The sequence below is a fragment of the Bombina bombina genome, chromosome 5 (genome assembly GCF_027579735.1).
Source record: "Bombina bombina isolate aBomBom1 chromosome 5, aBomBom1.pri, whole genome shotgun sequence".
NCBI lineage: Eukaryota > Metazoa > Chordata > Amphibia > Anura > Bombinatoridae > Bombina > Bombina bombina.
In genome coordinates this window covers 426,541,324-426,554,344 of record NC_069503.1, presented here as the reverse complement: position 1 = coordinate 426,554,344, position 13,021 = coordinate 426,541,324, and the positions used below count along the sequence as shown (strand labels likewise).

The following is a 13,021-nucleotide window of genomic DNA, read 5'->3' as shown; positions in this document are numbered from 1 at the left end:
ACAGTCAAGCTAGACTACAACCCATCACATCCACCGTTACATTAAAAATCTAGTGGATCTGAATGTTTCCAATGCTGCTACCAGGTCTGCAACAGGCTTTATTCAAAAAAGAACTGATGTCACATTTTGGTGTTGGAGGTTCTGAAAGCAAAAGGGTCTGCTGGCAGGCAGGGATAGGTAAAACTGAAATGAGAAAATAAGCCCATAATCATTACTACCAAGAGGTTTATTCTGCTTGTAGTGGAAGAGTTGAGGCTAAGCCGACAAGCAGACCCACTGGGCAGAGGTAGGAAGCTATCTACCCAGCCTGGAACACAAAAATAAATGTCTGGGATAGACTAGTAAGCAATGCTCTGCAGTCAAGGACAGGAATATCAAGAGCAATCTGTAAAGAAGCCGGGAATAAGCAGCATGTTAAAGGGACATTAAACCCAACATTTTTCTTTTATGATTCAGATAGAGAATACAAATATTAAAAAAGTTTCCAAATAACTTCTATTATTTAATTTGCTTTGTTCTCATGTTATACTTTGTTTAAGAGATGTCTAGGTAGGAAGCATGCACATGTCTTGGGGCACTACATGACAGGAAATAGTTCTGCCATCTTGCTAATTTATAACAATGTTGCAAAACTGCTACCATATAGTGCTGCACACGTGTGCCCGCTCCTTAACGTACCTGTCTGCTTTTCAACAAAGGCTAACAACAAAAACTGTATGATCTATGTGAATCATGATATTTGGGTTTTATGTCCCTTTAATCCTGAAAAGGGAGTTAGAAGTACAACCCAAGCGAAAATCCAGTTAGTAAATTCTAAAGCTTAGGTTTGGGTTTTCCTTGTCTTTAGTATACTCCAAAAACGTAAACTTCCATCCTGTAAAACATTTGGGCACAATGCTAGACTACGTAGAGTGATAACAGACTAATAGGAGAAATTAGCACTAAATGTATTAGCATTTCCTATTTCTCTACAAATCACCAAAAGGCAACAGAAGAAATGTGATATCTAAAAAACACTTAGGGCCAGATTACAAGTGGAGAGCTAATCAACTCTCCCACTCAAGCAATAATTCTGCTTGAAGTAAGCTTTTTTGGGTATTGGGTTGCGCCCGTATTATGAGTTGAAAGTAGAAACGCTAGGATTTACCATCAATAAAAATAAAGGCGACTTTCATTCATCAGTTTAATTATTTTTTTTGAGGAATAGGTACCTTTATTTCACTGCGGCTTCAGCGCTAACCTAAGTGCCCACAGCACAGCTCAGTTTTGCAAATAGGTGACATTTCCAATATCTGTGCTTGTCTAAAGCATAATGCCAAATGGCAAGCATGGCTATTGGCGAAGAGGTGGAAATGTCACCTCAATGGAAACACTGAGCTGTGCCACAGCTGGAGGTGCTTAGGTTAGCACTGAATCTGCTGCAAAATAAAGATACCTATTCATCAGTTTTTTTTAAACTGATGAATGAAGGTCGCCTTTATTTTTAGTGATGGTAAATCCTAGCGTTTTTGAAACGCTAGAATTTCAAATCATTTTAATGTGCTGCTAATGCACACATTGTATCTATTACTTTAATTATATTTAAAGTTATATTTCTGTTTTGCTATGATGTCTAATCAGTGCTGTTTAAAAGAACTAATACATCCTGGCAGCATCCACACATGAGCTAATCAGAGGCCAGACATAAGTCAGACGACTCAGCTCTAGTGTTCACCTAAAAAAATGTATAGTAGAGGCTGAACTGCCTATAATGATCAGATAAGGCACATAGGGGTTTTAGTGCAACAAGCTAATGAGATAGTTACAAAACTCCATCACTCTTCTTATAACATTTCAGTGAATTTATTAAAGGCATATAAGAGTGGATTTTAAAATCCACAGCAGGGTATATAAAAAAAAAAAAAAAAACATAATTTATGCTTACCTGATAAATTCCTTTCTTCTGTTGTGTGATCAGTCCACGGGTCATCATTACTTCTGGGATATAACTCCTCCCCAACAGGAAATGCAAGAGGATTCACCCAGCAGAGCTGCATATAGCTCCTCCCCTCTACGTCAGTCCCAGTCATTCGACCAAGAATCAACGAGAAAGGAGTAACCAAGGGTGAAGTGGTGACTGGAGTATAATTTAAAAGATATTTACCTGCCTTAAAACAGGGCGGGCCGTGGACTGATCACACAACAGAAGAAAGGAATTTATCAGGTAAGCATAAATTATGTTTTCTTCTGTTATGTGTGATCAGTCCACGGGTCATCATTACTTCTGGGATACCAATACCAAAGCAAAAGTACACGGATGACGGGAGGGATAGGCAGGCTCATTATACAGAAGGAACCACTGCCTGAAGAACCTTTCTCCCAAAAATAGCCTCCGAAGAAGCAAAAGTGTCAAATTTGTAAAATTTGGAAAAAGTATGAAGCGAAGACCAAGTTGCAGCCTTGCAAATCTGTTCAACAGAGGCCTCATTCTTAAAGGCCCAAGTGGAAGCCACAGCTCTAGTGGAGTGAGCTGTAATTCTTTCAGGAGGCTGCTGTCCAGCAGTCTCATAGGCTAAACGTATTATGCTACGAAGCCAAAAAGAGAGAGAGGTAGCAGAAGCTTTTTGACCTCTCCTCTGTCCAGAATAAACGACAAACAGGGAAGAAGTTTGGCGAAAATCTTTAGTTGCCTGCAAGTAGAACTTGAGGGCACGAACTACATCCAGATTGTGTAGAAGACGTTCCTTCTTTGAAGAAGGATTTGGACACAAGGATGGAACAACAATCTCTTGATTGATATTCCTGTTAGTGACTACCTTAGGTAAGAACCCAGGTTTAGTACGCAGAACTACCTTGTCTGAGTGAAAAATCAGATAAGGAGAATCACAATGTAAGGCTGATAACTCAGAGACTCTTCGAGCCGAGGAAATAGCCATTAAAAACAGAACTTTCCAAGATAACAATTTTATATCAATGGAATGAAGGGGTTCAAACGGAACACCCTGTAAAACGTTAAGAACTAAGTTTAAACTCCATGGCGGAGCAACAGCTTTAAACACAGGCTTGATCCTAGCTAAAGCCTGACAAAAGGCCTGGACGTCTGGATTTTCTGACAGACGCCTGTGTAACAAGATGGACAGAGCTGAAATCTGTCCCTTTAATGAACTAGCTGATAGACCCTTTTCTAAACCTTCTTGTAGAAAGGACAATATCCTAGCGATCCTAACCTTACTCCAAGAGTAACCTTTGGATTCGCACCAGTATAGGTATTTACGCCATATTTTATGGTAAATCCTTCTGGTAACAGGCTTCCTAGCCTGTATCAGGGTATCAATAACCGACTCAGAAAAACCACGTTTTGATAAAATCAAGCGTTCAATTTCCAAGCAGTCAGCTTCAGAGAAGTTAGATTTTGATGTTTGAATGGACCCTGTATCAGAAGGTCCTGTCTTAGAGGTAGAGACCAAGGCGGACAGGATGACATGTCCACTAGATCTGCATACCAAGTCCTGCGTGGCCATGCAGGCGCTATTAGAATCACTGATGCTCTCTCCTGTTTGATTTTGGCAATCAATCGAGGAAGCAGCGGGAAGGGTGGGAACACATAAGCCATCCCGAAGTTCCAAGGTGCTGTCAAAGCATCTATCAGAACCGCTCCCGGATCCCTGGATCTGGACCCGTAGAGAGGAAGTTTGGCGTTCTGGCGAGACGCCATGAGATCTATCTCTGGTTTGCCCCAACGTCGAAGTATTTGGGCAAAGACCTCCGGATGAAGTTCCCACTCCCCCGGATGAAAAGTCTGGCGACTCAAGAAATCCGCCTCCCAGTTCTCCACTCCCGGGATGTGGATTGCTGATAGGTGGCAAGAGTGAGACTCTGCCCAGCGAATTATCTTTGATACTTCCATCATTGCTAGGGAGCTTCTTGTCCCTCCCTGATGGTTGATGTAAGCTACAGTCGTGATGTTGTCCGACTGAAACCTGATGAACCCCCGAGTTGTTAATTGGGGCCAAGCCAGAAGGGCATTGAGAACTGCTCTCAATTCCAGGATGTTTATTGGAAGGAGACTCTCCTCCTGATTCCATAGTCCCTGAGCCTTCAGAGAATTCCAGACAGCGCCCCAACCTAGTAGGCTGGCGTCTGTTGTTACAATTGTCCAGTCTGGCCTGCTGAATGGCATCCCCCTGGACAGGTGTGGCCGATAAAGCCACCATAGAAGAGAATTTCTGGTCTCTTGATTCAGATTCAGAGTAGGGGACAAATCTGAGTAATCCCCATTCCACTGACTTAGCATGCACAATTGCAGCGGTCTGAGGTGTAGGCGTGCAAAAGGTACTATGTCCATTGCCGCTACCATTAAGCCGATCACCTCCATGCATTGAGCTACTGACGGGTGTTGAATGGAATGAAGGACACGGCATGCATTTTGAAGTTTTGTTAACCTGTCTTCTGTCAGGTAAATCTTCATTTCTACAGAATCTATAAGAGTCCCCAAGAATGGAACTCTTGTGAGAGGAAAAAGAGAACTCTTCTTTTCGTTCACTTTCCATCCATGCGACCTTAGAAATGCCAGAACTAACTCTGTATGAGACTTGGCAGTTTGAAAGCTTGAAGCTTGTATTAGAATGTCGTCTAGGTACGGAGCTACCGAAATCCCTCGCGGTCTTAGTACCGCCAGAAGGGCACCCAGAACCTTTGTGAAGATTCTTGGAGCCGTAGCCAATCCGAATGGAAGAGCTACAAACTGGTAGTGCCTGTCTAAGAAGGCAAACCTTAGATACCGGTGATGATCTTTGTGAATCGGTATGTGAAGGTAAGCATCTTTTAAATCCACTGTGGTCATGTACTGACCCTTTTGGATCATGGGTAAGATTGTCCGAATAGTTTCCATTTTGAACGATGGAACTCTTAGGAATTTGTTTAGAATCTTTAAATCTAAGATTGGCCTGAAAGTTCCCTCTTTTTTGGGAACCACAAACAGGTTTGAGTAGAACCCTTGTCCTTGTTCCGACCGCGGAACCGGATGGATCACTCCCATTAATAACAGATCTTGTACACAGCGTAGAAACGCTTCTTTCTTTATCTGGTTTGTTGACAACCTTGACAGATGAAATCTCCCTCTTGGGGGAGATAATTTGAAGTCTAGAAGGTATCCCTGAGATATGATCTCTAGCGCCCAGGGATCCTGAACATCTCTTGCCCAGGCCTGGGCGAAGAGAGAAAGTCTGCCCCCCACTAGATCCGGTCCCGGATCGGGGGCTCTCGGTTCATGCTGTCTTTGGGGCAGCAGCAGGTTTCCTGGCCTGCTTGCTCTTGTTCCAGGACTGGTTAGGCTTCCAGCCTTGCCTGTAACGAGCAACAGCTCCCTCCTGTTTTGGTGCAGTGGAGGTTGATGCTGCTCCTGTTTTGAAATTCCGAAAGGGACGAAAATTAGACTGTCTAGCCTTAGCTTTGGCTTTGTCTTGAGGTAGGGCGTGGCCCTTACCTCCTGTAATGTCAGCGATAATTTCTTTCAAACCGGGCCCAAATAAAGACTGCCCCTTGAAAGGTATATTAAGTAATTTGGACTTAGAAGTAACATCAGCTGACCAGGATTTTAGCCACAGCGCCCTACGTGCCTGTATGGCGAATCCTGAGTTCTTAGCCGTAAGTTTGGTTAAATGTACTACGGCCTCCGAAATGAATGAATTAGCTAGTTTAAGGACTCTAAGCCTGTCCGTAATGTCGTCTAGCGTAGATGAACTAAGGTTCTCTTCCAGAGACTCAATCCAAAATGCTGCCGCAGCCGTAATCGGCGCGATACATGCAAGGGGTTGCAATATAAAACCTTGTTGAACAAACATTTTCTTAAGGTAACCCTCTAATTTTTTATCCATTGGATCTGAAAAAGCACAGCTATCCTCCACCGGGATAGTGGTACGCTTAGCTAAAGTAGAAACTGCTCCCTCCACCTTAGGGACCGTTTGCCATAAGTCCCGAGTGGTGGTGTCTATTGGAAACATCTTTCTAAATATTGGAGGGGGTGAGAACGGCACACCGGGTCTATCCCACTCCTTAGTAACAATTTCAGTTAGTCTCTTAGGTATAGGAAAAACGTCAGTACTCGCCGGTACCGCAAAGTATTTATCCAACCTACACAGTTTCTCTGGTATTGCAACGGTGTTACAATCATTGAGAGCTGCTAAGACCTCCCCTAGTAATACACGGAGGTTCTCCAATTTAAATTTAAAATTTGAAATATCTGAATCCAATCTGTTTGGATCAGAACCGTCACCTACAGAATGAAGCTCTCCGTCCTCATGCTCTGCAAGCTGTGACGCAGTATCAGACATGGCCCTAGTATTGTCAGCGCACTCTGTTCTCACCCCAGAGTGATCACGCTTGCCTCTTAGTTCTGGTAATTTAGACAAAACTTCAGTCATAACAGTAGCCATATCTTGTAATGTTATCTGTAATGGCCGCCCAGATGTACTAGGCGCCATAATATCACGCACCTCCCGGGCGGGAGATGCAGGTACTGCCGCGTGAGGCGAGTTAGTCGGCATAACTCTCCCCTCGCTGTTTGGTGAAATTTGTTCAAATTGTACAGATTGACTTTTATTTAAAGTAGCATCAATACAGTTAGTACATAAATTTCTATTGGGCTCCACCTTGGCATTGGAACAAATGACACAGATATCTTCCTCTGAGTCAGACATGTTTAACACACTAGCAATAAACTTGCAACTTGGTTATAATCTTTTTTAGCAAAAACGTACTGTGCCTCAAAGAGGTACTAAACGATTAAATGACAGTTGAAATAATGAACTGAAAAATAGTTATAGCATCAAACTTTAAACAACACAACTTTTAGCAAAGGTTTGTTCCCATTAGAAAAATAACAATAATTAAATTTGACATAAAAATTACAGAGCAACGTTTTTATTCACAGTCAATATAAAATTCTCACAGCTCTGCTGAGAGAATCTACCTCCCTCTAAAGAAGTTTGAAGACCCCTGAGATCTGTCAGAGATGAACCGGATCATGCAGGAAATATAAGAGTAACTGACTGGAATTTTTTGATGCGTAGCAAAGAGCGCCAAAAACGGCCCCTCCCCCTCACACACAGCAGTGAAGAGAAACGAAACTGTCATAATTAAAACCAAACAACTGCCAAGTGGAAAATAATGCCCAAATATTTATTCACTCAGTACCTCAGAAATGTAAACGATTCTACATTCCAGCAAAAACGTTTAACATGATAAATACTTATTAAAAAGATTAGTGACTTTTAACAGAGTAGTTCCGGTGAAATACCATCCCCAGAATACTGAAGTGTATACATACATGTCATTATAACGGTATGGCAGGATTTTCTCATCAATTCCATTCAGAAAATAAAAACTGCTACATACCTCAATGCAGATTCATCTGCCCGCTGTCCCCTGATCTGAAGCTTTTACCTCCCTCAGATGGCCGAGAACAGCAATATGATCTTAACTACTCCGGTTAAAATCATAGTAAAAAACTCTGGTAGATTCTTCCTCAAACTCTGCCAGAGAAGTAATAACACGCTCCGGTGCTATTGTAAAATAACAAACTTTTGATTGAAGTCATAAAAACTAAGTATAATCACCATAGTCCTCTCACACATCCTATCTAGTCGTTGGGTGCAAGAGAATGACTGGGACTGACGTAGAGGGGAGGAGCTATATGCAGCTCTGCTGGGTGAATCCTCTTGCATTTCCTGTTGGGGAGGAGTTATATCCCAGAAGTAATGATGACCCGTGGACTGATCACACATAACAGAAGAAAAAACATTGTTGTATTTTTGTAATATAATTGTGTTTTCTGACACATGACCTAGGCTAATATGAGGGCAATACACCAGCATAACTACTTTATGATACTAGAATTCAATCATACTCCTTAATGACAGCTTAGTGATAAACAAATATGCATATTTTGTTCACATACCTATGGGTTGAAAGGCGAACTTGATTTGGCGGTACCAGTGGAAACTGAGTTTTTTTAATTCTTCTTTATCATGTAGCGGAAATACCTGGATCACAACACCACTTGTTTGCAGTCTTCGAACTACAATGAAATAAAAACAGAGAAGTATAGTTATCATTTTTTCTATTTAGCCATGCTTTAAACTCTAATCAGTTCAGCTTGTTCCTCTTTTAACTTGGAGCGACAAGTAAAAAAACGTACCTCCTCTTTAAAATGAGGGGGCAGTGCATGGTGATCGCAATAAAAAATGGTAATCACTGGCCCACTGGTCACTTGGGAATTTTCTATGGTGGGGGAAGGAGGATATTACAAGACCCCTCTATCAAACTCACATTTAATTAGAGGAAAATTAGACCCTGTGCTTGAAAGAGAGGATTATGGGATTGAAGGGATTGTATTAACCTATGTGAATAGATTTGGTGAAATGAACATATCACATGCAGCAAATAAATTAATGGGGTTGTGCCTCCTTTTAAACATTTTAGTGTTTAGAAAAAAACGTCCCTGAGTCAATGAAAAGTATGTCGCTTTTATTGCCAACAACCTTTAGTGATTAGGAGGAGGGGGATCTAATAAGAGCTAAATGACTACAGGGTGGTAGCACTGTAAGTGAACACAGAGCTCTGTGATTGGTCCTGGTACAAGACATTATCCCTACTACAGATTAAAGGGATATGAAGCCCAGACATTTTCTTTTGTGATTCAGATCATACCATTTAAAAAAAAATCTTTCCAATTTACTTCTATTATCAAATGTTTCCATGGTATTCTTTGTTAAAGAGATACCTAGGTAAAAATTTAAAAAATATGTCACACTGTTGTCAGTCTGCCGCGGCACACCTGAGGATCTCTCACGGCACACTGGTTGTAGAACACTGGTCTAGAGCACTACATGGTAGGAAATAGTTCTATCTAGTGCTTTAGTGCAAATGGATATCATTCTTGCAAACTGCTGCTGTATAGTGCTCCAGACACATGCACACTTCTGAGCTTAAACCCTTGTTTTTCAGCAAAAGATACAAAAAGAACAAAGAAAAATTGGTAGTAGAATTAAATTGAAAGGTTGTGTAAAACAGCATGCTCTAAGTGATTTATGAAATTTTGGGTTTCATGCCCCTTTAAAGCGACTCATTAACAAGAGTTGTTTTATTTATTTATTTTTTATACTTATTTTTATTCAAGGACGTCATCATACAAACATCAAGTTTACAATCACATTAACAGGTGTATACATTTCACTAAATCACAACAAAGCAATACATGACCAGAACAGTGAGTGCAGAAGTGAATAACAAATGAAAAGCTGGAAGTTGAATGTACAAAAAATATAATTCCGTCGGAATAAAGTGAGGTTTATGCATTGATATCTTGTGTCCGTTCTTTTTGAAGGTCTTATGACGTCATTAATCCAGTAGTAATCCAAGTATATATGCAATTGCCAACTAGATGCAAGGTCCAGATGCAACAGCTTAAAGGGACATGAAACCCAGAAAATGTTTTTCACGATTCAGATAGAGAATACAATTTTAAACAACTTTCAACTTTACTTCTATTATCTAATTTGTTTCATTCTCTTGGTATCATTTGTTGAAGGAGCAGCAATGCACTACTGGTTTCTAACTGAACACATGGGTGAGCCAATGACAATCAATAAATATATGCAGCCACCAATCAGCAGCTAGAAGCTAGGTTCTTTGCTGCTCCTGAGCTTGCCTAGATAAACATTTCAGCAAAGGATAACAAGAAAAGGAAGCAAATTAAATAGAAGTAAATTGGAAAATTGTTTAAAACTGTATTCTCTATCTGAGTCATGAAAGAAAAAAATTGGGTTTCATGTCCCTTTAATGTCCTTGTGATTTTTCATATATATTTTTTTGTTTGAATTTTTATATTTACAAAACATTTAAACAAGAATGCAACAAAAATAACACATTGACATTGAGTAATAAACTAGCTTTACACCCTTTGGGAAGTTATGATCTCTTTTTTCTTTGTTCCTTTATCTTCTCTATCCCCTATTGTACATAAAGAGGGAAGAAGAGAAGAAAATAAAAGGAAATCCACTCTGCCCCCATCAGTCCCTCAAGTCATTGCTTTATTCAATTTCAAATGATGACTGAAGTGCCCTGTCTTGTTTGGTACTCTATGAGTCTCTTAATCCATACCTCTGCTGTGCTTTATATAGCTTGTAACACTTCTAACCATTACTTTAAAATGCAAGGGGGTACGAATAGTTTCGACAACGTCTGTATAGCCAAACAAAGGAGAAGAACAGAAAAATAGGGGCGGTCAACAGAAAAATAGGGGCGGTCTCGTTGACTCTCACCACAATTAAATAAATGAATCAGGAAAGCATACATTTTGTTTTCTTTCATAAGGTGGTGAGAGTCCACAAGCCTCGACAAATGGGATCTAATGCCCAAGCTGTGGAGTCCCCGATACCAAAAAAAGGGTGGGACAAAAGACAGGCAGGCACATCACTGAACAGACACTGCAGCCTGGAGAACATTCCTACCAAAGGTAACTTCCGAAGAAGCAAAGACATCAAAATGGTAAAATTTCATGAAAGTATGAAGGGAAGTTCAAGTAACAGCTTTGCAAATTTGTTTAAGTGAAGCCTCGTTCTTTAAAGCCCAAGATGTAGATCTGGTAGAATGAGCTGTAATATGAGTTGGAGGCGATTTTCCCGCCTCTAAATAAACCTTATAATTACCTGGTTTAACCAAGAAGCCATGGTAACCTTCTGACCTTTAGACTTACCTGCAAAGTGAACAAACAAGGCAGAATACAGCCTAAAATCTTTAGTAGCTTTGAAGATAAAAAATAACCACATCTAGGCTGTGTAAAAGTAATTCTTTAGTATTCTTAGGAGAAAAGCACAAAGTAGATACAACAATTTCCTGATTAATATTCTGGGAAGAAACAACTTTCGGTATAAAAAAATTATAGTGGGTCCTAAGGACTGCCTTATCCTGATGAAAAAAACAGATAAAAAGTTTCACAAGATAACGCAGAAATCGCCAGAACTTGTCTGACTGATTAAATAGCCAAAAGAAACAAAAAACTTTCCAAGACAAGAGTTGAATATCCAGACCATGCATTGGTTCAAAAGGAGGAACCTGCAACATATATACTTGGATTACTACTGGATTAAAGACGTCATAAGACCTTCTTCAAAAAGAAGGGACACAAAAACTAAATTAAGATTCCAAAGAGGAGACACTGGCTTCACTACTGGTCTAATCCTAACAAGAAACTGAATAATATATTGAGTATCCAGCCGTTTCAAATATATTTTGTGATATAACACAGAGAGAGTGGAAATCTGACCCTTAAATAAAATGGCTGAAAGCCCCTTATCTAAGTCATCAAGAAAGCAACTTTGTGTCACATTAAAAGAAAAAAACATGATGGAAACATGTCATAAAGACCTCATGATTTTAGTTGTAAAGGGTTAACTTTTTATCTGTATGCTAACTATTAAGCCCCCCCGAGGATGTGTGTCCCTGTGTGTTCAATATAAAAATAGAGCTCCATCGTAAATATCTTCTGAGTTCCACTTCACCAAATGTTATTGCATATGTCCAGAGCATTGATGCATCATGTCAGTAAAGATGCCAGCTCAAGAGAAGTGATAAAAACCAATGTCTGGATATAATTCACAAAAGTTACAAGTTGTTCTATCATTTTAGCCAAGGTTTCAGAGTTTTCAAGACTTGCCATAAAATGAGGTAGTGGTTACTCTCTTGGCCCACACTGAATCAGAAATCTGATCTCAGAAAAAAATGTATTTTTAACTGTGATTTCAACAAAAATAAACATAATTTGACATGAAAAACAGTTCCATGTCCCTGAAGTAGAGGCTATGGTCTTGGGATAAAGTTATAGTTCTGTTATTTCTCCATTTTTTGTTTTAAAAACTGTTTGCAGTGTGTTATTTATTTGTTAACACCCTTTACTTATATAAATGCACTGTGACTCTTGTTTGCTCATAATAAATGATCCATCCTTTAAGTTTCCATCTTAATATGCATTCCTTACTTGTGGGAAATACTGAACCTGGCTACCAGGAAGAGGCAAAGACACCCCGGCCAAAGGCTTAAATACCTCCCCCACTTCCTCACAACCCCAGTCATTCTTTGCCTTTCATCAAAGGAGGTTGGCAGAGAAGTGTTAGAAGATTTCGGAGTAGTCTCTTATGGAGGGTAGTACTCTTCAACATGGGACTGGAGTTTTAAGTAGTCCTGTCAGCCTCTCAGTGAGAGTATGGATGAAAGTTAGAGTCTGGAGATGCAGGGAGAGTCTTTCTGCAAAATCATCTCGACTCATATTAACAGCTCCATGGGCAATAAGCGTTGACGAGTTTTGCTGCCTGCTTTCTTCACTCAAGTCCATGTCAGAAGCGATGCTACTATCTGTCACACTTGAAGGGCCGTGTTCCTGTTCCACGGCATAGATTCTGGTAAGATTGTTTAATATTTTATACATGTATGATAACGCAAGAAGACAGGGTCACAGTGTGACTCCTTTTATCTGTATAGGGTTAATATCTCCTTAGGGGGATTATTGAACAGGGGGGAATAATCATATGTTTATTTGATTTTATTCTGCTTTTATGTGTGAGATGTTATGGGCTCATAGGCTGTTATGGAATATACAGGTTTCACTTTAACTTTGAGATCCATGCAGCTTACAAACTTGGCGCGCTCTCTCATAGCAGGGACGGTCCAGCATTTGGCACCATGTGATTCATTCCCTTTTTCCTGACCAGGTGTCTATCAGAGAGGAGCATAAATCTCTGTACTGTCTGGGTCATAGGAGGTGGTGGGTGCCCCAGCCATTGGGGTATAAGGGTGTCGTTTTTTTTAATTAAATAAGAGGTTTTATTTCTCTAGTTCTCCGGTTATTGCACTAGCAATGGAGGATTCTGTTACTTTAGAGGGCACTCCCTCTATTCCTAATTAGTAATTCCTGTTTTATATGGTGAGGAGGCCTTAGTTCCGCCCTCTCAATTATGTTCCATATGCCTTGATAATGTGATATCGG

The 13,021-nt window shown here is 40.2% G+C and overlaps 1 protein-coding gene across 2 annotated transcripts in view; it reads right to left on the bottom strand.

Annotated features, from left to right (window-relative positions):
* ANO10 (anoctamin 10) overlaps positions 1–13,021 on the bottom strand; it is a 778,263-nt gene that overhangs the window by 671,934 nt on the left and 93,308 nt on the right. For both annotated transcript variants that reach the window (XM_053714266.1, XM_053714265.1), the window contains exon 5: positions 7,937–8,056. In XM_053714266.1, coding sequence (XP_053570241.1) covers positions 7,937–8,056 — 120 coding nt within the window. The remainder of the gene's footprint in view (positions 1–7,936; positions 8,057–13,021) is intronic.